At 48.9% G+C, this 25,362-nt stretch overlaps 1 protein-coding gene across 2 annotated transcripts in view; it reads left to right on the top strand.

The window, feature by feature from the left end:
- SNAPC4 (small nuclear RNA activating complex polypeptide 4) overlaps positions 1-25,362 on the top strand; it is a 204,252-nt gene that overhangs the window by 84,306 nt on the left and 94,584 nt on the right. For both annotated transcript variants that reach the window (XM_088479544.1, XM_088479543.1), the window contains exons 14-15: positions 15,403-15,497; positions 19,750-19,838. In XM_088479544.1, coding sequence (XP_088335670.1) covers positions 15,403-15,497; positions 19,750-19,838 — 184 coding nt within the window. The remainder of the gene's footprint in view (positions 1-15,402; positions 15,498-19,749; positions 19,839-25,362) is intronic.

The following is a 25,362-nucleotide window of genomic DNA, read 5'->3' as shown; positions in this document are numbered from 1 at the left end:
TGATGCTTTTGTGACGTTTTTCCCCTCCAACACGTCTGAGGTTCAAATATCTTTTTGCCGCTCACAAAATATGCAGTGGTCATATGTGGGATTACCTCATGGGATGCCGGTCTTCTAACTTTCAGGGTTTCGGCGGCATCTGTATCCGCCGCAGTACCCTATGGCTGCGTTATGGGAAAGCAGAGGTGCACACTCCTTCCAGGGGGAAGTTCTTGTTTGGTCCCGACCTTGACAAGATCGTTGCATCATTGGCAGTATCACTAATGGGGAGATACCGTCTTTAGCTACTCCCACTACATTCGGACTAACTCTGTTAAGTCTTTTTGTCCTCAGGGTCAGCCTAAAGGCCTGTTTTTTCCTAGGCTGTCGGCCTCCACGGGGGCCACCATATCCAGTACCGAGCAGTCCTGGACTTCCGGACGACCCTGTTTCTACACCTGAGGATATACCCTCAGCCTGACGGGACAGGTCTACATCTGGGGAATTTCCAGAGTGAGGTACTGATTCTCAACGGCCTCTCATTGCTCATGCAGCCTCCTCACAGGCATTGGTACACGGGCCCTTCTTCAGAACTGATCAGGGCCTTACAATCCCAGAAAGCTATACAGTCTTTGTGGTAAGCAGAGCTATTTCGGCCAACCTCACTATCTCAGTGAGGGACTGGTTGTTCTACTTTCTTTTTGGGGCGGTGACCGACTGGTCCTCCTTTGCCTATACTCTGTCTCAAATCCCTGAATCAGATTCCAACGGTGCCTTGACTCAGGTGGAATCGTCCATGCTCCATCATCCGATGTTTGGAACCTGGGGATTTTATGGTATATCCGAGTATTCAGGATACGTACCTACGGGTACATACAGAGCCCTCTCATCAGCATGGGTTCAGGTTTGCTGTGCCACAGCAACACTTGTAAGTTTCGGGCTCTGCCTTTTGGGGCTGTCCTCAACTCCACCGGGGTTTACCAGCTTTATGGATTTTCTGACAGTTCACCTGTTCAGTGTATCCGAATGCTCCTTTCTCTGGACGGTCTCCTACTTTTAGCAGGATCACCAAGGTACTTTACCGCCAGGTCAGGATAACCGGGGCTTCTTCTCGTCACAGAAAAGTCCTCCCTGCATCCCTCACAGGGTTTTCTTCATCTGGGAGCACTGCTGGATTCTCAGAATCTGAGAATTTTTCTGGCGTAAGACAAGATCTCCACTCTTCAACTTCGAGGGTGCGGATATCTACGCAGTCGACATATGTCATTACTCTTTGTGATGCGCGGTCTACCAGAGTGTCTACCTTTTGGTAGGGTGGAATGTGCTCAGTTCCATTCCAGGCCTTGCCATAATTGACTCCCCTCCAGATGGATCGAGTTTTTTCCATCGGATCACTGTTCGAACGATGATACTTTCTACGGAGGCGAGTTGGTCTCTGTCCGGGTGGCTATGGCCATCTCGTCCAGGGTGTTCTTTGCTAAAGACAGTGTCTGGTCCGCATTCATTTCGGGGCAGTTGGACGTCTGTCGCTTCTGCCCTGCCACTTACCTTGTTGATACTTTAAGCTGTCTTGGACTTTCACTCTGGCCTAACCCATTTGTCACGGTTAACCTGAATAGGTTCAGTCCGACAGTGTCACAACAGTGGCTTCCATCTAGGCAACACTGGTAGTTGGGTGGCAATGTTAGGAATGTCACCCATTCTGACATAGTCCAAGGGTCTTCTCCTGGCCAACTCTGCGGTGTTTATTCCCGGAGCTCTCCATTGGGAAGCGGGCTTCCTCAGCCGTCACGGCGTGCATCCCGGGGACTAGTCTCTTCTCCAAGAGAGGTTTCAACTCCTGGTGAGCAGAGGGGGCCTCCCTGAGGGGATTGATCCCCATGGCCTTCTGACTCGATCACACATTACCGGTGTTACAGTCCAGCTCTAGGAGTACTGAAGCTACCTTCAGTGACTCTTTGTCAGTGAAGTGGTCCTTCCACTTTGTGTACCTGTGTCCTCCGGTCTCCCTTCTTCCTCGAGGTCTTCGGAAGTTTAATTCGAGACGGAGGGGCTTTCCTTCTGGGGGCTCCAGGTCGTCCCAGACATCACTGGTACTAAGATTTTCGGAGTCTCCTCCTCGATGCTCCGTTCCTACTGCTTCACTATCTGGACCTGTTGTCTCAGGGTCCTTGTTTTTCCCTGGATCTGGATCGCTTGTCTTTAACTGCGCCCCTACTGTGGTCCTCGGGCTTCCCTGGCTCTGTCTTCATTGAGATGTTTAGAGCAGATAGGCCAGACTTTGTTGGGATCTGCCACGGACTGTGGCATACATAATTCTTATGGTATCGTACCTGTCGATACGATCCTCCGGTGTCCAGGATTTCCAGATATTCTGGCATTCCTTCCAGCTGGCTTGGGTTTCACCCTTGGCCTGGCCTTCCTGACAGTGCGGATCTCTACACTGTCGGTATGGTTAAGATATGGAATTGCTCCGCTCTGGTATCCAGTTCATCCTTTGGAGTGTTTTCTGGATTATGTCTCCACTTATCCTCCCTAGGGACTCCTGGGGAGTTAGTAGTGGTTCTTTGTTCCCTCCGGGGACAGTCCATGGAACCGCTGGTTGTGATAGCCATTACATGGTCTATTGTTTAAGCTCTCTCTCTCTCTCTCTCTCAGGGTGTTTAAATCAACCAGGAGAGTGTCTGAATGGGGAGCGTTCTCATGTGGCTCCCTCTTCTGGAGGGCATCATGTCAGGGTGTGAGTTGCTCTCGCCCTGTGTTTCTTCTTAAAGTGGTTTTTAGGTTCCATATTATTCTGGAACTTATGGTATGGCCATTCAGTTCCCAGTCCTCTCGGCTGTTGTGGCCTCATGGACTGTGGTCCGGCCTCTTTGGCTTTATGTGATCCGTTCAAGTTCCTTATGGTAAGCGGACTCCTTATTGGTGGTCTGCGGTTTCTGGTTTTAACAGGAAACGATGGCCGGCCTATAATGAAATGTTGACTGGATGGCCTCGTATGTCTTCCTCAGGGGCCTACCCATGGGTGGGCATTTCTGTCGTTGAGGCTTGTTTTTTTCTCGGGCCGTGTAACCCTCGTGGGCGGCTCGTCGTGGCGCCTCGGCTGTTTTGCCTTACTAGGTGTCCACGTGGTCTTCTGTCCATACCTTTTTAAGGTTCTAGGCATTGGTTTCCTTTGCCTCTCAGGATGCTTCCTTTTTGGCGACGGATTCTCCTCTCAGCACAGGAGCGTCCCCACCCTTGGTTGAACTGCTTTGGGACATCCCCAAGGTCAACCCTGTGGACCCCCTATGGACCCTGAAGTAGAAAACAAGAGATATGGTAAGAACTTACCTTTGTTATCTCTGTTTCTACGAAGTCCATAGGGTCCACAGGGCGCCCGCCCTGACGCACCTGGCTTCATATGGGCTGTGTTACTGGTCACCGGCTTCCCGTCTCCTTTTCTGTGAGTATGGTTCTAGAGTGTTCCAGTTTTCTCTCTCTTTTTCTCTCCTCCTCCGGCCTTTGGCTACTTACAATCTGAGGTGCCTCTGGCTGGGGGGCGGGGTTATAGGGAGAGTGGACCCAAGTGCATCCTGGGAGCTAAAAGCTTTAACTGCGTGGTGCCCGGATTTGGTTCCCAACCTATACCCCAAGGTCAACCCTGTGGACCCTATGGACTTCGTAGAAACTGAGATAACAAAGGTAAGTTCTTACCATATCTCTTGTTTTATATATAATGATGAATCACAGCACAGCATCAAATGATCAGTTACATGAGAGACCGAGAACCATTTATATATAATGATGAATCACAGCACAGCATCAAATGATCTGTTACATGAGAGACCGAGAACCATTTATATATAATGATGAATCACAGCACAGCATCAAATGATCTGTTACATGAGAGACCGAGAACAATTTATATATAATGATGAATCACAGCACAGCATCAAATGATCTGTTACATGAGAGACCGAGAACAATTTATATATAATGATGAATCACAGCACAAGAGACTGAGACTAAACGTTTGTCCACTTAATCTGACCATAACAATCTGGAGAAAAGCCTGTGATAAATTTATATGTGTCTGTGTGTTATTGACTCACTCAAATCTATCTTTCTACTTCAGGGTCCATAGGGGGTCCACAGGGTTGACCTTGGGGTATAGCTGGATCTGGATCCATGGGCACCACGCAGTTAAAGCTTTAGCTGCTCCCAGGATGCACTTGGGTCCGTCCTCCTCTATACCCCGCCCCCGGCCACAGCACCTCAGTTTGAGTTGGTGCCCGGCCGGAGTCGGGTCACCTGCGCAGGGGGGCTGCAGGAGCAGCCCCCAAAAGCTTTCTATTTTTATTTAAAAAAAAAAAAAAAAAAAAAGAGCCTGTTAGATTTTTATTTTAAAACAGAGGCTCTAGTGTGGCAGCGACGGGCTGTCTATGCAGACGCCCACGCTGCCGCTCTCCTTCCCCGCTGGCGCCGCGACGCCAGTACTGCACTGGGGATCGCGGCGGGAGGCCAGAGTCCGTACTAGCCGGACTCTGGGTCCCTCCCTGGACTGCTGCCGGAGTCGCCGGGGACAAGGTAAGCCGCGAGTCGCCGATTAGCGGCGGCTCGCGGGTTTTGCCTGCAGATGCAGTCCTTTGCCCCCGGTCCTAGGGGACAGACCGGGGGCCGCTAGCGGTGGCGGCGGGCTCCCCCTCTGAGGAGGAATAACCCGTGGGACCACTAGACCACCAGGGATATATGGCAAGCGGATGCCGGCAAGCCCTGGGGTTAATATGCTAGCCAGGGGAGGAAGCCTTCCCTGTCAGCAGCTCCTCCCCTCAGCTCAGCGCGCCTTTCAGCACGGAGTCTGGCGTCTCTGAGCTGCAGCTACTCGGCCACTCCTCCTTCGAGGTCTCCAGCGGCCCATTTTCTCACAGTGGCAGCGCAGATCTTCAGGGAGCACGCGGACCGGTCCCCCTGTGTACCTCTCCCCTGATTAAGGACAGCGTACACAGCACTATAGCCCTCCCAGACACTGAATCTGGGCAGGTTGATTGTAGTGGAAAGGTGCAGTGAGTATATCTTCCTGCATGGTATGTGACTTTTGCTAGTGCTGCCTGTCTGTGCTTTTTTTCCGCTTACTGTCAGCTTATACCTATCCCTTTACTTCTCCTACAAGCCCTACAGGTGTGTGGGGGAGGGGCGTTTCTACTGACCTCACTTATATAGATCACGTATTTGTGAGGTCCGTCACATACAGTTGTGTGCTACACAGTGCCGTATTGTGGGCTGTTGTTTAGCACACCGGTGAGTGCGTTTTCTTCTGCCCTGTTGCCAGATATATTTTTTGACTATATAATATATTCTGTCATGTCAGACGAGGAGGTTGAGCGCTCAGTTGCTCCGGTGTTGGCCTCCTGCGGACGCTGTTCTGCAGGAGTAGATAGGGAGGATTTGTCACAGGATGGCCTGTGTAGTCGATGCCAGGTGGCTCCTGGCCCATCCAGACCTTCTCTGGCGCAGGAACCACCGTGGGCGATGTTTTCTCAAGTGCTGGTGTCTATTGCGGACCGTCTGTCGGTCCCGACTGCTCTCCCTACTAGTTCGTTGCCCCAGCCGACCATCCCCCATTCCCCGGGTGTCCCGCAGTTATTGCGGAGTCCTCCTGGGTCTCAGTCGGTGGGTCCCTATGCGAGGTTGCCTATGTATATACAGGCTTCCCCTGTGCCGCAGCAGCCTGTGGTACCTTTTCAGGCCCCTATGGTGACTCCTCCACCCTGGGTGGATGTGCTCTCCAACTCCGTGCAAAATTTGGCGGCCGCTTCCTCGGCTTTTCAGTCAATGTTGCAGACTGACATGCCTTCTAGGATTTCAGAACGCCCACTCATGACACGGGCTGCTCAGGTATCGGACTCAGAGGGTTCCTCAGATGATGGGGAGGTCCCTGATGACACTGACTCGGACGCCTCGGTCCAGGAAATGGATACCAAGTCGTCCATTAATGTGCGAGCACTAGTTAGGGCGGTGCGAGCTATTCTTCTTATAGAGGATGAGGCACCGGTTCCTAAGTCGAAGTTTCCTAGTTTCAAAAAAACTAAGGTGGCTTCTGCGGTGTTTCCCCTGTCGGATCAGTTGACGGATCATATGGCGGTAGCTTGGCAGGCGCCCAGTAAGAGATTCCTTCCTCAGAAGCGGTTGGCTTCTAATTACCCCTTCCCTGAGGCACATTGTAAAAAATGGGAAACTCCACCGGCGGTGGATTCCCATGTCACCCGTTTAACTCGGGGCGCCACCTTACCATTACCGTCGATATCCTCGCTGAAGGATCCCACGGACAGGAAAGTTGAGACTTGCTTAAAGTCTATTTACTCCCTCTCCGGGGCGGTGGCCCGACCGTCCATGGCCATCTCCTGGGTGGCCAAGGCCATTGAGGGGTGGGCCAATGCATTGGAAGATACCTTCCCGGACGACGCTCCGGATGTCCAGCGGGCGTTGTTGGGACAAATGAGGGACGCTGCTTCTTACATTGGAGAAGCTTCTTTAGATGCTAGTCTGCTGACCTCGCGGGTATCGGCTGCAGCGGTGTCTGCCCGCCGATCCTTATGGTTGCGGTCCTGGAGAGCGGACTCTGATTCAAAGAAAGGTCTGGAGGCCTTACCTTTCAATGGGGAATTACTATTTGGTCCGGACTTGGACAAAATAGTGGACACCCTGGCTAAATCCAAGTCGGCCTTCCTCCCTTCGGCGGCACTGCCTGCTAAGGTTCGGAGTTCGGCTTTTCGTTCCTTTCGGGTTCAGGGTAAGGCGAAAGGTCAGTCCTTCCCGAGACAGTCTGCGAGTAAGACGGCCTCTAAACCCAAGAAGCAAGCCTGGAGTGCTCGGCGCCCTTCTTCCAAGCAGGAAGATAAACCTGCGGCCTGATGGGACGGGCCTCCCTCTGGGGGACCTCAGAGTGGGAGGCCGACTTCTTCTATTTGCCCAGTGCTGGCACAATACCACCACGGATGCCTGGGTTCGAGAAGTGGTCTCCCAGGGGTACGCCCTGTCTTTTTGGCACAGACCACCCCACCAGTTTTTCTGCACAAGTCCTTCTCAGGACAAGACCAAGGCGTTACAGGTTCAGGAGGCTATAGAGTCCTTGCTGAAAGCAGGGGTCATTGTTCGTCTCTGTTTCTGGTGCAGAAACCCAATGGTTCTCATCGCCCTATCCTCAACTTGAAGTCTCTGAACAAATTCCTCAGAGTTCCCAAGTTCAGGATGGAAACGTTACGTTCCATCATTCTGGCGATGGAACCGGGGGATTACATGGTGTCCCTGGACATCCAGGACGCCTACCTCCATGTTCCGATAGCATCTTCACACCAGCGGTATCTGAGGTTCGCTATCCTTCAACACCACTATCAGTTCCGGGCGCTACCCTTTGGTCTCTCCACGGCACCGAGGGTGTTCACGAAGATTATGGCGGTCATGGCCGCACATCTTCGGAACCAGAATGTACGGCTACTGCCGTACCTGGACGACCTCCTGTTGCTGGCGAGCTCCCCGGAGGTACTGCTTCAACATCTCCACCTGACGATCGCTTGCCTGCAAGCACACGGGTGGTTGATAAATTGGAAAAAGTCCTCCCTGATTCCATCACAGCGGATGGTTCATTTGGGAGCCCTGCTGGATTCGCGTCAGCAAAGGATCTTCCTGACTCCGGAGAAGGTCGCCTCCCTACAGCTGCGGATACGCAGTTGCCTGAGCCGTTGCCGCCTGTCGGTCCATTCGGCTATGAGAGTTCTGGGGTCCATGGTGTCGACATTCGACATGGTGGAATTTGCCCAGTTCCATTCCCGGCCCCTGCAGGGGCTGATTCTATCAGAATGGAACGGGTTACCTCACCGGATCCGCTCTCAGGTGCTGGTGTTGTCTCCGGACGTTCGGCTATCTTTGGCTTGGTGGCTTCAGACAGCTCATCTGGTCGAGGGGCGCCCATTTTGGATCCCGGACTGGGTCCTGCTCACGACGGATGCCAGTCTCCGGGGTTGGGGGGCAGTGACCGGCTCTTTGTCGCTTCAGGGTCGTTGGTCAGCGGAAGAAGCACTTCTCCCCATCAACATCCTGGAACTGCGGGCAGTATTCAGGGCCCTGCAGTCGTCCGGCCCCGCTCTTCACGGAAGGGCGGTACAGGTGCAGTCCGACAACGCCACCACGGTGGCGTATATCAATCACCAAGGCGGAACTCGCAGTCAGGCAGCGATGTCGGAGGTGGCTCGTATCCTGACTTGGGCGGAGGGTCACATTCCAGCGATCTCGGCGGTCTTCATCCCCGGAGTCCTCAATTGGGAGGCGGACTTCCTCAGCCGTCACGACGTGCATCCCGGGGAATGGTCGCTTCACCCAGAGGTGTTTCAGCTACTCGTGGACAGGTGGGGACTGCCGGAGCTGGACTTGATGGCCTTCCGTCACAATCACAAGTTGCCCGTTTACGGGTCAAGGACAAGAGACGCAGGTGCAAGTCTGGTGGACACGCTGTCGGTGAAATGGACGTTTCACCTGGCGTATCTGTTTCCTCCGATATCCCTGCTTCCTCGGGTTCTGCGGAAATTCAAGCAGGACGGCGGCATGCTCGTGCTGGTAGCTCCGGCGTGGCCCAGACGTCCTTGGTACTCCGATCTCAGGAACCTCTCCATCGACGCTCCGTACCTTCTTCCTCAGCGTCGGGACCTGTTGTCTCAGGGGCCCTGCCTTTACCCGGATCTGGGTCGGCTGTCTTTGACGGCGTGGCTCTTGAGACAGCCGTCTTGAGGTCTCGGGGCTTCTCCAGTTCGGTTATTGGTACCATGCTCAGGGCACGCAAGCCTGCTTCAGCACGGATTTATCACAGAGTGTGGTACACTTACTTTCAGTGGTGTGAGTCCAGACATTATGATCCTCAGGTGTTCCGAGTTTCTAGGATCTTGGAATTTCTTCAGTCAGGATTGGATCTCGGCTTACGCCTTGCATCTCTGAAGGTTCATGTGTCCGCCTTGTCCGTGTGGTTTCAACGGCGGATTGCAATACTACCAGACGTTCACACCTTTTTCCAAGGTGTTCTCAGGATCCAGCCTCCCTTTGTGCCTCCTGTGGCTCCTTGGGACTTGGCGGTGGTGCTACGGGTCCTGCAGGGTCCTCCGTTTGAGCCTCTTGAGGCGGTGGAGCTCAAGTGGCTGACATTTAAGACGGTTTTTCTCCTGGCAATTGCTTCGGCCAGGAGGGTGTCTGAATTGGGGGCGCTTTCCTGTCGCCCTCCTTTCCTGATTTTTCACCAGGACAGAGCGGTGCTCCGCACTCGTCCTGAGTTTTTGCCCAAAGTGGTCTCGAAGTTCCATATTAATCAGGAACTTGTTGTGCCAGCTTTTCAGTCCCCTGATCTTTCAGCTGGTGAGACTTCCTTAGATGTGGTCCGGGCGCTTAGAATTTATGTAGACCGGACGGCTTCGGTTAGGAAGTCTGATTCCTTGTTTATCATCTTTGGTTTTCACAAGAGGGGTTGGCCTGCCAACAAACAAACGTTAGCCAGTTGGCTTCGTTCCGTTATTTGTGAGGCTTATGCACAGGAGGGCTTACCTGTGCCAGCCTCTGTTAAGGCTCATTCCACTCGTTCTGTGGGTCCCTCTTGGGCTGCTAGACGTGGCGCTTCTGCTGTTCAGCTGTGTAAGGCGGCCACTTGGTCTTCAATTCAAACGTTTTTGAGGTTCTATGCGTTTGACACCTTTGCCTCTCAGGATGCATCCTTTGGGCGCCGGGTACTCCTTTCAGCACAGGAGCGTCCCCGCCCTTAGTTGTACTGCTTTGGGACATCCCCAAGGTCAACCCTGTGGACCCCCTATGGACCCTGAAGTAGAAAACAAGAGATATGGTAAGAACTTACCTTTGTTATCTCTGTTTCTACGAAGTCCATAGGGTCCACAGGGCGCCCGCCCTGACGCACCTGGCTTCAAATGGGCTGTGTGGCTGGTCACCGGTTTTCCGTCTCCCATTTCTGTGAGTATGGTTTCTTGTGTGTTCCAGTCTTCCTTCTCTCTGTTTAGTCTCCTCCTCCGGCCTTGGCTGCTTACCAACTGAGGTGCTGTGGCCGGGGGCGGGGTATAGAGGAGGACGGACCCAAGTGCATCCTGGGAGCAGCTAAAGCTTTAACTGCGTGGTGCCCATGGATCCAGATCCAGCTATACCCCAAGGTCAACCCTGTGGACCCTATGGACTTCGTAGAAACAGAGATAACAAAGGTAAGTTCTTACCATATCTCTTGTTTTAATCCTTCAAAAAAAAAAAAATAATAATATACTCTTAATTGAGCATGTGGGGTTTTTAATTTTGTAGTGGCGTTTCCACAGACAACTAGCCTTCAACCTCTACTCCAAAAAATATCTAGAAGTTATTTATGCAGTTTACACTTTCTCTACAGCATCATGAGAGCTTATCCTATCTGTGGGCCTGATTCAGCAACATGAGAGCTTATCCTATCTGTGGGCCTGATTCAGCAACATGAGAGTTTATCCTATCTGTGGGCCTGATTCGGCAACATGAGAGCTTATCCTATCTGTGGGTCTAATTCAGCAACATGAGAGCTTATCCTATCTGTTGGTCTAATTCAGCAACATGAGAGCTTATCCTATCTGTGGGTCTGATTCAGCAACATGAGAGCTTATCCTATCTGTGTGGGCCTGTTTCAGCAACATGAGAGCTTATCCTATCTGTGGGCCTGATTCAGCAACATGAGAGCTTATCCTATCTGTGGGCCTGATTCAGCAAGGATCTTAGTTGCATATATGCACGTAATCCACCGATTGTTGCATCCTGTGCATGCATCGCAGTGCGCGAACTAGCAATTGTGTACGGGACTGCGATTGCAGGGGCTACGCTCACCCATGGCAGAGTGATTGACAGGAAGTGCCGTTTGTGGGTGGTGATGGGGGCGAGGGGTCGGGTGAACGCGGGGGGCGGTCCACTGCTAACCCATACGCAGCTTGAGCTGCCATAGCGTGCTTGGAAGTTAGCAATTTCTGAGTAAGGTCAGGGCTTGTGCAAATGTGGATATGGGTTCGATGGTACGCAATGTTTCCAATGGTTTGGAGGGTGTGAGACGATGGGAAGTGTGCGTCCTTGTGTGGAAGTCTGTCCCCTGCCCTATCCTTATGTGTGCTGCGTTTGCAATGCGAATGCAATTATTTGCATGTGACCGGTGATATTTGCAGCTGCGCTACGTGCCTATAAGCAGAATAGCGATCCTTGCTGAATCAGGTTCTGAGTTTGCACTAATAAAAGCTGCAGTGAGGGAGTGGGGGGGTGAAAGTGGTAAAGGCTGCTGCTCCTATTCTAGTCTCTTGCAGGTCCTGTTCAGCAGGATTAACCGAGGAGGATTTAATTCAAGATGGTCTATGCGCAACTTGTTATTCTGCCCCAGGCCAACCAGCCCCTTCACAGATACGCCCTCTCATTCCTGAGGTGCCCCCCCCCCAGCAGTTACTTTGCACAGGACCTCCATCAGACCCGAGCAAAGCCCTGCTATTCAGACGGCCATTCAGTCCTTGCTGCGCTCGGGGATGATAATTCTGGTCCCATTGTCACAGCGAGGGACCGGTTATTACTCTACCCTTTCTTGGTTCAGGAGCCCAATGGGTCTCATCGGCCTATACACAATCTCAAGTTGTTGAGAGCAAGTTTATCAGAGTGCCCAGGTATCATATGGAAACCCTACACTTGGTTGTCCTAGCTATGGAACCTTGGGGACTTTATAGTGTCTCTGGACTTTCAGGACGTTTACCTACATGTACCTATAGCGATATCTCCAGTTTGCTGTCCTACAGCAACATTTTCAATTTCAAGCACTGCCTTTTGGGCTTTCTACAGCTCTTTAGGTCTTTACCAAGATTATGGCAGTTATGGCAGCCCATCTTCGTCGTCAGGGGGTCAGGCTACTCCCATACTTGGACAATCTATTGCTGTTAGTACACTCTCCAAAGATCCTTCACCGCCATCTTCAGATAACCATGGCCTTTCTACAAAAACACGGCTTGTTGATCAACTGGAAAAAGTCTTCCCTCACCCCTTCTCAAAGGATGGTACATCTGAGCGCCCTTCTGGATTCTCAAGTTCAGAAAATCTTCCTGACAGCAGACCCTGTACTGCAGTAACGAGTGAGCAGGTTACCCCACTCAGCAATGCAGACTTTGGGGTCCATGGTATCCACCTTCAACATGGTGGAATTCGCTCAGTTCCACTCCAAGCCCTACAACATCTAATCCTCTCCAGGTGGACTGCCCCATCTGATCAGATCCCAGATGATGGTCCTCTCTCCGGAAGTTCGTCTATTCCTTTCCTGGTAGTTACAGACCTTCCACCTAAACAAGGGTCATCCCTTGGGTGCTCCTCAACATGGACGCAAGCCTCCTTGGGTGGGTCGCAGTGACCAGCCATCACTTCTTCCAGGGTCGTTGGACTCCCACCAAATGGGTCCTACCAATCAACGTCCTGGAGCTCTGAGCCATCTATGGAGCCCTCACTCTGGCTCAGAACATTCTTCAGGGCAGGCCATACAAGTACAGTCCGACAACGCCATGGCGGTTGCCTACATCAATCATCAGGAAGGCACTTGCAGTCTACGGCTATGGCAGAAGTGTCAACATCATCTCCCGGCCATCTCCGTGGTGTTCATCCTGGGGATTCTCAATTGGGAAGCGGATTTCCTCAGCTGTCACGACATGCACGCCGGGGAGTGGTCTCTACACCCAGAGGTCTTTCAACTCCTGATGGACAAATGGGGTCTACCAGATGTGGACCTCATCGCATCACGACACAACCACAAACTTCCAGTGTACGGGTCGACAAGGGACCACAAAGCAGCCTTCGTGGACGCCTTGTCAGTGAAGTGGACCTTCCATTTGGCGTACCTCTTCCTCCCAGTCTCCCTTCTTCCTCGGTTCCTTAGGAAATTCAAGCAGGAAGGGGGCAGAGGGCCTGATTCAGACCCGTTCACTATCTGCGTACGCTCGCTGGATGCGTATGCAAATTTTTCAGTGACTCCACAGGAAGCGATCGCTCGTCAATGCATAAGCACACCCACCATGTCTTAGCGAGCGGCCACTTTGTGTATGCGTACGCCCGATCGCACAGGCAGAGCCGCCCACCAGCAACACTTCATCTCCAGGAAGTGTATTAAAACATTGGTACATCGAGCACCATCGGATGTGAACGCAGTGCTTGAGGTAGCTTTACCCTACCGCAAGCATTGCGAGGAAATCAGTCTAAAAAAAGGCAAGTGACGCTGCCTGTTAATTATGCACGCCTCTCAAACAGCGTTGAAACACTCAGGCACGTCTGCGTTCGCACCTCCACTCCCCCGTTTTTACTGGACTGCCCCTGTTAACACCCAAAAACGGCCTACATCCTGACCTGGCCCGTCTATCTTTGATGGTGTGGCTTTTGAGACACACCTCCTAAGGTCCAAAGGTTTTTCTCGCTCCGTGGTGCAGACCATGTCAGAGCGCGTAAGCCGTTCTCCGCCCGGATCTATCACCGCATAAATACTTCCAGTGGTGTGCTACCAGAAGCTATAACCCTCAGGTTTTTCGGGTTTCTCTGATCCTTGCCTTCTTTAAAACTGGATTGGATCTCGGACTCTGCCTGGCCTCTCTGAAAGTGCACGTTTCTGCTCTGTCCATCTGGTTCCAGCACAGAATTGCTCCAATGCCGGATGTTCACGCCTTCCTTCAGGGTGGTACTCCCTTTGTCCCTCCTGTTGCTCCGTGGGATTTGTCAGTGGTTCTCCATACACTTCAGGGGCCTCCGTTTGAACTTCTGGACTCAGTAGGCGTCAAATGGCTCACTGCAAAGACTTCTGGCTTTCGCGTCTGCCTGTAGGGTGTCAGATTTGGGGGCGCTCTCCTGTTGCTCTCAATTTCTGATCTTTCATCAGGACAGGGCTGCTCTTTGAACTCGCCCTGGCATCCTTCTCAAGGTCGTCTCTCGTTTCCACAATAATGAGGAAATTGTAGTTCCTACCTTCCAATCTCCAGACCTCTTGGTAGGTGAGGCCTCATTAGATCTGGTCCGTGCTCTGGGGATCTACATGAACCGTACTGGTTCCATCAGGAAATCGGATTCCCTCTTTGTCCTATGTGGATTCCACAAGAAGGGTTGGCCAGCTAACAGACTCTGGCCAGATGACTTTGCATGACTATTTCACAGGCTTACACACAGGCTGGCCTTCCTGTGCCGGATACAGTATCTGCTCATTCTACTCGCTCTGTGGGACCCTCGTGGGCATCCTGCCGTGGCGCGTCTGCCGAACAACTATACAAGGCGGCCACGTGGTCTTCTGTCCAAACCTTTCTTAGGTTCTATGCCTTTTGATACCTTTGCCTCTCAGGATGCTTCCTTTGGGCGTTGGATTCTCCTCTCAGCTCAGGAGCGTCCCCGCCCCCTTGAACAACTGTTTTGGGACATCCCCATTGTCTCCCCTGTGGTGCCCTCTGGACCCTGGAGAAGAAAAGGGGAGATATGATCAAACTTACCTTTAACTCTTTCTTCTAAGTCCATAGGCTCCACAGGGCACCCACCCTGACGCACCTGGCTTCTATGGGTTTATTCTCTTGGTCACCGGTTTCCTTCTCGATTGTGTGAGAGTGTGATTCCTCAGTGTACCAGTCTATGTACCCCTATCCTGCTCCTGCCTTGGGCTTGTAGACAAAACTGAGTTGCCCCCAGGCTGTGGGCGGGGTATAGGGGGAAGGACCAAAGCATCCTGGGACAGAGAAGCTTTAACTGTTGGTGTCCAATCCTCCTAACCTACCACCAACCCCATTGTCTCCCTGTGGACTCTATGGACTTTGAAGAAAGAGAGTTAACAAAGGTATGTTTTACCATAACTCTCCTTTTCATTTTCTCCTTATCCCTTACAGAATGCTCCTAACACTCACCTCCATTGCTTCTCTCCTTCCTACATCTCTGATATCATCTCAGTCCACAGTCCCCCTCGGTCTCTCAGCTCTTCCTCTGGCAGTCTCCTTACTTACCTTCAGTGTTTTCCCACTCATGGTCTGTCTCTCTGCTCCGTTCTGTCTGCTCTCTCCAGGGCACTAGCTCCTTGAGTTCTACCGATTTTAATGGTCTCTCACTTTGCTATTTAATTATTTCACGGTTTTATTTGTTTACCATGTACTGTTTGTAGCATTTTGTGTTCCGCTGTCATTTTATCCTGTACAGCGTGTTCTAGCACAGTCTATGAACTGACCGAAGCTGATTGGTTGTTTTGTGTAACTTATCCACTTTATCTCCAAGGCTGCGTACGTCTCTCCCTGAGGGTTTCCATTTAGATAAAATAAGTATATTCACGATTAATATAAATTGTTGTAAAAATAAAAGTACTGCGATATGTTCGTCAACATTCGCCAGCATAATTAAATCCCTGAATGACCGATCTTTTAGGTATTACAAGGGTCTTCACAAGGATGTGAAAAAAGGGAAATGGAACCAGGAAGAAATAGAAAAACTCATTGAACTTACTGAGAAGTATGGTGTAGGTAAGTCACTGACCCTAACCCTGACCCCCTGTCTGGTATATGTACCCATTACACCTGGTATATCTGTACCTGATATGTGGCAGTCACTGACCCTAACCCTGACCCCCTGTCTGGTATATGTACCTATTACACCTGGTATATCTGTACCTGATATCTGGCAGGTCACTGACCCTAACCCTGACCCCCTGTCTGGTATATGTACCCATTACACCTGGTATATCTGTACCTGATATGTGGCAGTCACTGACCCTAACCCTGACCCCCTGTCTGGTATATGTACCCATTACACCTGGTATATATGTACCTGATATCTGGCAGTCACTGACCCTAACCCTGACCCCCTGTCTGGTATATGTACCCATTACACCTGGTATATATGCACCTGATATCTGGCAGTCACTGACCCTAACCCTGACCCCCTGTCTGGTATATATGTACCTATTACACCTGGTATATCTGTACCTGATATCTGGCAGTCACTGACCCTAACCCTGACCCCCTGTCTGGTATATGTACCCATTACACCTGGTATATCTGTACCTGATATCTGGCAGGTCACTGACCCTAACCCTGACCCCCTGTCTGGTATATGTACCTATTACACCTGGTATATCTGTACCTGATATCTGGCAGTCACTGACCCTAACCCTGACCCCCTGTCTGGTATATGTACCTATTACACCTGGTATATCTGTACCTGATATCTGGCAGTCACTGACCCTAACCCTGACCCCCTGTCTGGTATATGTACCCATTACACCTGGTATATCTGTACCTGATATCTGGCAGGTCACTGACCCTAACCCTGACCCCCTGTCTGGTATATGTACCCATTACACCTGGTATATATGCACCTGATATCTGGCAGTCACTGACCCTAACCCTGACCCCCTGTCTGGTATATATGTACCTATTACACCTGGTATATCTGTACCTGATATCTGGCAGTCACTGACCCTAACCCTGACCCCCTGTCTGGTATATGTACCCATTACACCTGGTATATCTGTACCTGATATCTGGCAGGTCACTGACCCTAACCCTGACCCCCTGTCTGGTATATGTACCTATTACACCTGGTATATCTGTACCTGATATCTGGCAGTCACTGACCCTAACCCTGACCCCCTGTCTGGTATATGTACCTATTACACCTGGTATATCTGTACCTGATATCTGGCAGTCACTGACCCTAACCCTGACCCCCTGTCTGGTATATGTACCCATTACACCTGGTATATCTGTACCTGATATGTGGCAGTCACTGACCCTAACCCTGACCCCCTGTCTGGTATATGTACCTATTACACCTGGTATATCTGTACCTGATATCTGGCAGGTCACTGACCCTAACCCTGACCCCCTGTCTGGTATATGTACCCATTACACCTGGTATATCTATACCTGATATGTGGCAGTCACTGACCCTAACCCTGACCCCCTGTCTGGTATATGTACCTCTTACACCTGGTATATCTGTACCTGATATCTGGCAGGTCACTGACCCTAACCCTGACCCCCTGTCTGGTATATATACCCATTACACCTGGTGTATCTGTACCTGATATCTGGCAGTCACTGACCCTAACCCTGACCCCCTGTCTGGTATATGTACCCATTACACCTGGTATATATGTACCTGATATCTGGCAGGTCACTGACCCTAACCCTGACCCCCTGTCTGGTATATGTACCGAATACACCTGGTATATCTGTACCTGATATCTGGCAGGTCACTGACCCTAACCCTGACCCCCTGTCTGGTATATGTACCCATTACACCTGGTATATCTGTACCTGATATCTGGCAGGTCACTGACCCTAACCCTGACCCCCTGTCTGGTATATATACCCATTACACCTGGTATATCTGTACCTGATATCTGGCAGGTCACTGACCCTAACCCTGACCCCCTGTCTGGTATATGTACCGATTACACCTGGTATATCTGTACCTGATATCTGGCAGGTCACTGACCCTAACCCTGACCCCCTGTCTGGTATATGTACCCATTACACCTAGTATATCTGTACCTGATATCTGGCAGTCACTGACCCTAACCCTGACCCCCTGTCTGGTATATGTACCGAATACACCTGGTATATCTGTACCTGATATCTGGCAGTCACTGACCCTAACCCTGACCCCCTGTCTGGTATATGTACCCATTACACCTGGTATATATGTACCTGATATCTGGCAGGTCACTGACCCTAACCCTGACCCCCTGTCTGGTATATGTACCCATTACACCTGGTATATATGTACCTGATATCTGGCAGGTCACTGACCCTAACCCTGACCCCCTGTCTGGTATATGTACCTATTACACCTGGTATATCTGTACCTGATATCTGGCAGGTCACTGACCCTAACCCTGACCCCCTGTCTGGTATATATACCCATTACACCTGGTATATCTGTACCTGATATCTGGCAGTCACTGACCCTAACCCTGACCCCCTGTCTGGTATATGTACCGATTACACCTGGTATATCTGTACCTGATATGTGGCAGGTCACTGACCCTAACCCTGACCCCCTGTCTGGTATATGTACCCATTACACCTGGTATATCTGTACCTGATATCTGGCAGTCACTGACCCTAACCCTGACCCCCTGTCTGGTATATGTACCCATTACACCTGGTATATCTGTACCTGATATCTGGCAGGTCACTGACCCTAACCCTGACCCCCTGTCTGGTATATGTACCCATTACACCTGGTATATCTCTACCTGATATCTGGCAGGTCACTGACCCTAACCCTGACCCCCTGTCTGGTATATGTACCCATTACACCTAGTATATCTGTACCTGATATCTGGCAGTCACTGACCCTAACCCTGACCCCTTGTCTGGTATATGTACCCATTACACCTAGTATATCTGTACCTGATATCTGGCAGTCACTGACCCTAACCCTGACCCCCTGTCTGGTATATATGTACCTATTACACCTGGTATATCTCTACCTGATATTTGGCAGGTCACTGACCCTAACCCTGACCCCCTGTCTGGTATATGTACCCATTACACCTGGTATATCTCTACCTGATATCTGGCAGGTCACTGACCCTAACCCTGACCCCCTGTCTGGTATATGTACCCATTACACCTAGTATATCTGTACCTGATATCTGGCAGTCACTGACCCTAACCCTGACCCCCTGTCTGGTATATGTACCCATTACACCTGGTATATCTGTACCTGATATCTGGCAGTCACTGACCCTAACCCTGACCCCCTGTCTGGTATATGTACCCATTACACCTGGTATATCTGTACCTGATATCTGGCAGGTCACTGACCCTAACCCTGACCCCCTGTCTGGTATATGTACCCATTACACCTGGTATATCTGTACCTGATATCTGGCAGTCACTGACCCTAACCCTGACCCCCTGTCTGGTATATGTACCCATTACACCTGGTATATCTGTACCTGATATCTGGCAGGTCACTGACCCTAACCCTGACCCCCTGTCTGGTATATGTACCCATTACACCTGGTATATCTGTACCTGATATCTGGCAGGTCACTGACCCTAACCCTGACCCCCTGTCTGGTATATGTACCCATTACACCTGGTATATCTGTACCTGATATCTGGCAGTCACTGACCCTAACCCTGACCCCCTGTCTGGTATATATGTACCTATTACACCTGGTATATATGTACCTGATATCTGGCAGGTCACTGACCCTAACACTGACCCCCTGTCTGGTATATGTACCTATTACACCTGGTATATATGCACCTGATATCTGGCAGGTCACTGACCCTAACCCTGACCCCCTGTCTGGTATATGTACCCATTACACCTGGTATATCTGTACCTGATATCTGGCAGGTCACTGACCCTAACCCTGACCCCCTGTCTGGTATATGTACCCATTACACCTGGTATATCCGTACCTGATATCTGGCAGGTCACTGACCCTAACCCTGACCCCCTGTCTGGTATATGTACCCATTACCCCTGGTTTATATGTACCTGATATCTGGCAGTCACTGACCCTAACCCTGACCCCCTGTCTGGTATATATACCCATTACCCCTGGTTTATATGTACCTTATATCTGGCAGTCACTGACCCTAACCCTGACCCCCTGTCTGGTATATGTACCTATTACACCTGGTATATATGTACCTGATATCTGGCAGGTCACTGACCCTAACCCTGACCCCCTGTCTGGTATATGTACCCATTACCCCTGGTTTATATGTACCTTATATCTGGCAGGTCACTGGACAAAGGTCGGCAATGAGATAACGCATCGGACTGGCTCCCAGTGCCTGAGCAAATGGAAACATATTACAGGTTATTTCAAGGTATGTAAATGTAATAAAAAATATAGATAAAATAAGATATGGCGTGACACTCTGAGCGTGACTTGGCCGCCGTGTCATGGGTACCAGTGTGTACATTTTCCGAAATTGTGCATCTTAGTCACATCGTAGCTACACGTAGGGGTAGATTAATTTGAAACCCCATGGCTAATTGTCAGCCCTTAGTTATTCATTGAAGGCTCGCTACCCCACGCGCTGAGCCCCAGAGGGTGAACTTATCGTTGACTTTTATCCTCAGGAGCTGCAAGGAAAAACATGCGTTAGATGCTCCTTCTGGGACTTAATGCACAGAATACCCATAGATTCCGGGACTTACCCCAGATTTAGTGCATACAGAAGTTCATGTATCACTAGCCCCTATAGCCCATCTACCATTGTATTGTACTATTGTCACATTAGTCATGAGATTAAGATGCACATGTAAGGAAAATTACGCTTAGTGCGTCTAAGTCACAGTCTCCATAGTGTGCCATACAGGGCTATTTAGTGCCATTTGATCAAAGGTGAATTTGCATATATATCCTAACCCACCTCATGCTCTTTCCTCACTATCTTCCCTTTCTGTGTCACGCCTATCTGTCTGCCCCTCCCCTTCTGTGTCACGCCTGTCTGTCTGCCCCTCCCCTTCTGTGTCACGCCTGTCTGTCTGCCCCTCCCCTTCTGTGTCACGCCTGTCTGTCTGCCCCTCCCCTTCTGTGTCACGCCTGTCTGTCTGCCCCTCCCCTTCTGTGTCACGCCTGTCTGTCTGCCCCTCCCCTTCTGTGTCACGCCTGTCTGTCTGCCCCTCCCCTTTAGAATGTAAGCTCTCACGAGCAGGGGCCTCTTTCCTCATGTGCTTCTCTTTACATTTTCTTCTACACCTTACTTCCCATAAGGGCACCTAACACGTCTCTGCCAACTCCCTGCTGCGTATTGTGATTGCTTTAATCGCTGTTGCAGCAATGTATATAAACCATGCCCTTGTCTTGTATTGTAATGTTTTATGTACTATGTAAGGCGCTGCGGAACACTTGCGGCGCCATATAAATAAAAGATAATAATATATATCGTGTATATATATATGTGTGTACGCTTGCTCTTCGGTGTGTGTGTGTGTGTGTGTATGTGTATATATATGATATATATATATATATGTGTGTATGTATAGAAATGTGTATGTATGTGTGTGTGTACAGCCGTAGCCAAAAGTTTTGAGAATGACACACACATTGGTTTTCACAAAGTTTGCCGCTTCAGTGTTATTAGACTTTTTTTTGTCAGATGTTACTATGGTATACTGAGGTAACATTACAGCATGACATAAGTGTCAGATGTTACTATGGTATACTGATGTAACATTACAGCATTACATAAGTGTCAGATGTTACTATGGTATACTGAGGTAACATTACAGCATGACATAAGTGTCAGATGTTACTATGGTATACTGAGGTAACATTACAGCATGACATAAGTGTCAGATGTTACTATGGTATACTGAGGTAACATTACATAAGTGTCAGATGTTACTATGGTATACTGAGGTAACATTACATAAGTGTCAGATGTTACTATGGTATACTGATGTAACATTACAGTATTACATAAGTGTCAGATGTTACTATGGTATAGTGAGGTAACATTACGGCATTACATAAGTGTCAGATGTTACTATGGTATACTGAGGTAACATTACAGCATTACATAAGTGTCACATGTTAATATGGTATACTGAGGTAACATTACAGCATTACATAAGTGTCAGATGTTACTATGGTATACTGAGGTAACATTACAGCATTACATAAGTGTCAGATGTTACTATGGTATACTGAGGTAACATTACAGCATTACATAAGTGTCAGATGTTACTATGGTATACTGAGGTAACATTACAGGATTACATAAGTGTCAGATGTTACTATGGTATACTGAGGTAACATTACAGCATTACATAAGTGTCAGATGTTAATATGGTATACTGAGGTAACATTACAGCATTACATAAGTGTCAGATGTTACTATGGTATACTGAGGTAACATTACAGCATTACATAAGTGTCAGATGTTACTATGGTATACTGATGTAACATTACAGCATTACATAAGTGTCAGATGTTACTATGGTATACTGAGGTAATATTACAGCATTACATAAGTGTCAGATGTTACTATGGTATACTGAGGTAACATTACAGCATTACATAAGTGTCAGATGTTACTATGGTATACTGAGGTAACATTACATAAGTATCAGATGTTACTATGGTATACTGAGGTAACATTACATAAGTGTCAGATGTTACTATGGTATACTGAGATAACATTACAGCATTACATAAGTGTCAGATGTTACTATGGTATACTGAGGTAACATTACAGCATTACATGTGTCACATGTTACTATGGGATACTGAGGTAATATTACAGCATTACATAAGTGTCACATGTTACTATGGTATACTGATGTAACATTACAGCATTACATAAGTGTCAGATGTTACTATGGTATACTGAGGTAACATTACAGCATTACATAAGTGTCAGATGATACTATAGTATACTGAGGTAACATTACAGCATTACATACGTGTCAGATGTTACTATGGTATACTGGGGTAACATTACAGCATTACATAAGTGTCAGATGTTACTATGGTATACTGAAGTAACATTACAGCATTTAATAAGTGTCAAAGGCTTTTATTGACAATTACATTAAGTTTATGCAAAGAGTCAATATTTGCAGTGTTGACCCTTCTTTTTCAAGACCTCTGCATTTCGCCCTGGCATGCTGTCACTCACCTTCTGGGCCACATACTGACTGATGGCCGCCCATTCTTGCCTAATCAATGCTTAGAGTTTTGTCAGAATTTGTTGGTTTTTGGTTGTCCACCCGCCTCTTGAGGATTGACCACACGTTCTCAATGGGTTTAACGTCTGGGGAGTTTCCTGGCCATGGACCCAAAATTTTGATGTTTTGTTCCCCGAGCCACTTAGTTATCACTTTTGCCTTATGGCAAGGTGCTCCATCATGCTGGAAAAGGCATTGTTCCTCACCAAACTGTTCTTGGATGGTTGGGAGAAGTTGCTCTTGGAGGATGTTTTGGTACCATTCTTTATTCATGGCTGTGTTCTTAGGCAAATTTGTGAGTGAGCCCACTGCCTTGGCTGAGAAGCAACCCCACACATGAATGGTCTCAGGATGCTTTACTGTTGGCATGACACAGGACTGATGGTAGCGCTCACCTTTCCTTCTTCGGACGCCCGGAGAAGGAAACAATCTGAAAGAGGATTCATCAGAGAAAACAACTCTACCCCAGTCCTCAGCAGTCCAATCCCTGTACGTTTTGCAGAATATCAGTCTGTCCCTGATGTTTTTCCTGGAGAGAAGTGGCTTCTTTGCTGTCCTTCTTGACACCAGGCCATCCTCTAAAAGTCTTCGCCTCACTGTGCATGAAGATGCACTCACACCTGCCTGCTGCCATTCCTGAGCAAGCTCTGCACTGGTGGCGCCCCGATTCCGCAGCTGAATCAACTTTAGGAGACGGTCCTGATGCTTGCTGGACGTTCTTGGGCGCCCTGAAGCCTTCTTCACAACTATTGAACCTCTCTCCTTGAAGTTCTTGATGATCCGATAACTGGTTGATTTAGGTGCAATCTTACTAGCAGCAATATCCTTGCCTGTGAAGCCCTTTTTGTGCAAAGCAATGATGACTGCACGTGTTTCCTTGCAGGTAACCATGGTTAAAAGAGGAAGAACAATGATTTCAAGCTCCACCCTCCTTTTAAAGCTTCCAGTCTGTTAGTCTAAAGCAATCAGCATGACAGAGTGATCTCCAGCCTTATCCTTGTCACTCTCACCTGTGTTAATGAGAGAATCACTGAAATGATGTCAGCTGGTCCTTTTATGTCAGGGCTGAAATGCAGTGGAAATGATGTTTTTGGGATTAAGTTCATTGTCATGGCAAAGAGGGATTTAGCAATTAATTGCAATTCATCTGATCACCCTTCATGATATTCTGGAGTATATGCAAATAGCCATCATAAAAACTGAAGCAGCAGACTTTGTGACAACCAATACTTGTGTCATTCTCAAATCCTGTATGCTTTATATATATATATATATATATATATATATATATATATATTTATATATATATATATATATATATATATATATATAATAATGTGTGTGTGTGTGTATATATATATATATATATATATATATATATATATAAACAATTGGCTTCAAACCACGGCCCTCAACCATCTGCGGTGCATGAGTATAAGGTAAGTGACCACACCATTGAAATAGAAAAATCATACAAACTCTGCACTCACCTACTAACATTCCACCAAACTGTAATTCATTTCAATTCAGGGAATGTTAGCTCCAAAATATTGCAATAATTTGTCAAGCTGACCAGCCACTACCCTGTCGCCCCTTCTGGTCAGTTCCTGCACTGACTCTCAGATATACAGTGCCTTGCAGAAGTATTCACCCCCTTTGCATTTTTCATGTTTTGTTGCCTCACAACCTGGAATTAAAATGGATTGTGTGAAGGTGTGCGTCATTTCATTCACAGAACATGCCTACAACTGTGACATTGTGTTTTTTTTTTTTTTTTTATATTCTGAATCAAACATTTAGGACAACATAACAGAAAACTTCAGCGTGCATAACTATTCATCCCCCTAAAGTCAGTACTTTGTTGAGCCACCTTTTGCGGCAATTACAGCTGTAAGTCGCTTTGGATAAGTCTCTATGAGCTTGCCACATCTTGCCCCTAGGATTCTTGCCCATTCCTCAAGGCAAAACTGCTCCAGCTCCTTCATGTTGGATGGTTTCCGCTTGTGAACAGCAATCTTCAAGTCTGACCACAGATTCTCTATTGGATTGAGATCTGGGCTTTAACTAGGCCATTGCAACACATTTACATGTTTCCCCTTACACCACTGGAGTGTTGCTTTAGCTGTATGCTTCAGGTCATTGTCCTGCTGGAAGGTGACCCTCCGTCCCAGTCTCAAATCACAGGCAGACTGACACAGGTTTTGCTCAAGAATATCCCTGTATTTAGCACCATCCATCTTTCCCTCGACTCGAATCAGTTTTCCAGTCCCTGCTGCTGATAAACATGATTTCTAATTTTATTTGCCTCTATTACTGAGTGCGCAGCATCAGACTGTCCTCAGGACGTCTGTGCTGCCGCTTCATCACCCCACCGGGCGCCGCAACTCCATGGCATCGCTTGGCGGGGCTCCCGGGGACCTTACTAGCCGGCTTCGCGGAGGACCCCGGACTGCAACTCGGACGCAGGGGGACAGGTAAGGTGGGGTTACCTCTTGCGGTAGCACGCTGCTGGGCAGTCTTACCTTCGGTCTCAGGGGACATACCAGAGGTGCTGAGAGTGATCACCGGCGTCGACCGCCATTCAGGTCTTGCTGCAAGTGGGGGTAATAGTTCCAGTTCCGCTATCGCATTGAGGGAACAGTTATTATTCTACCCTGTTTCTGATGCAGAAAC

This window comes from Taudactylus pleione, unplaced genomic scaffold, assembly GCF_031769625.1.
Source record: "Taudactylus pleione unplaced genomic scaffold, aTauple2 ptg000240l, whole genome shotgun sequence".
In the NCBI taxonomy this organism is placed as follows: Eukaryota; Metazoa; Chordata; class Amphibia; order Anura; family Myobatrachidae; genus Taudactylus; species Taudactylus pleione.
Note: the sequence above shows the minus strand (reverse complement) of the source record. Positions and strands in the feature narration are given on the sequence as shown.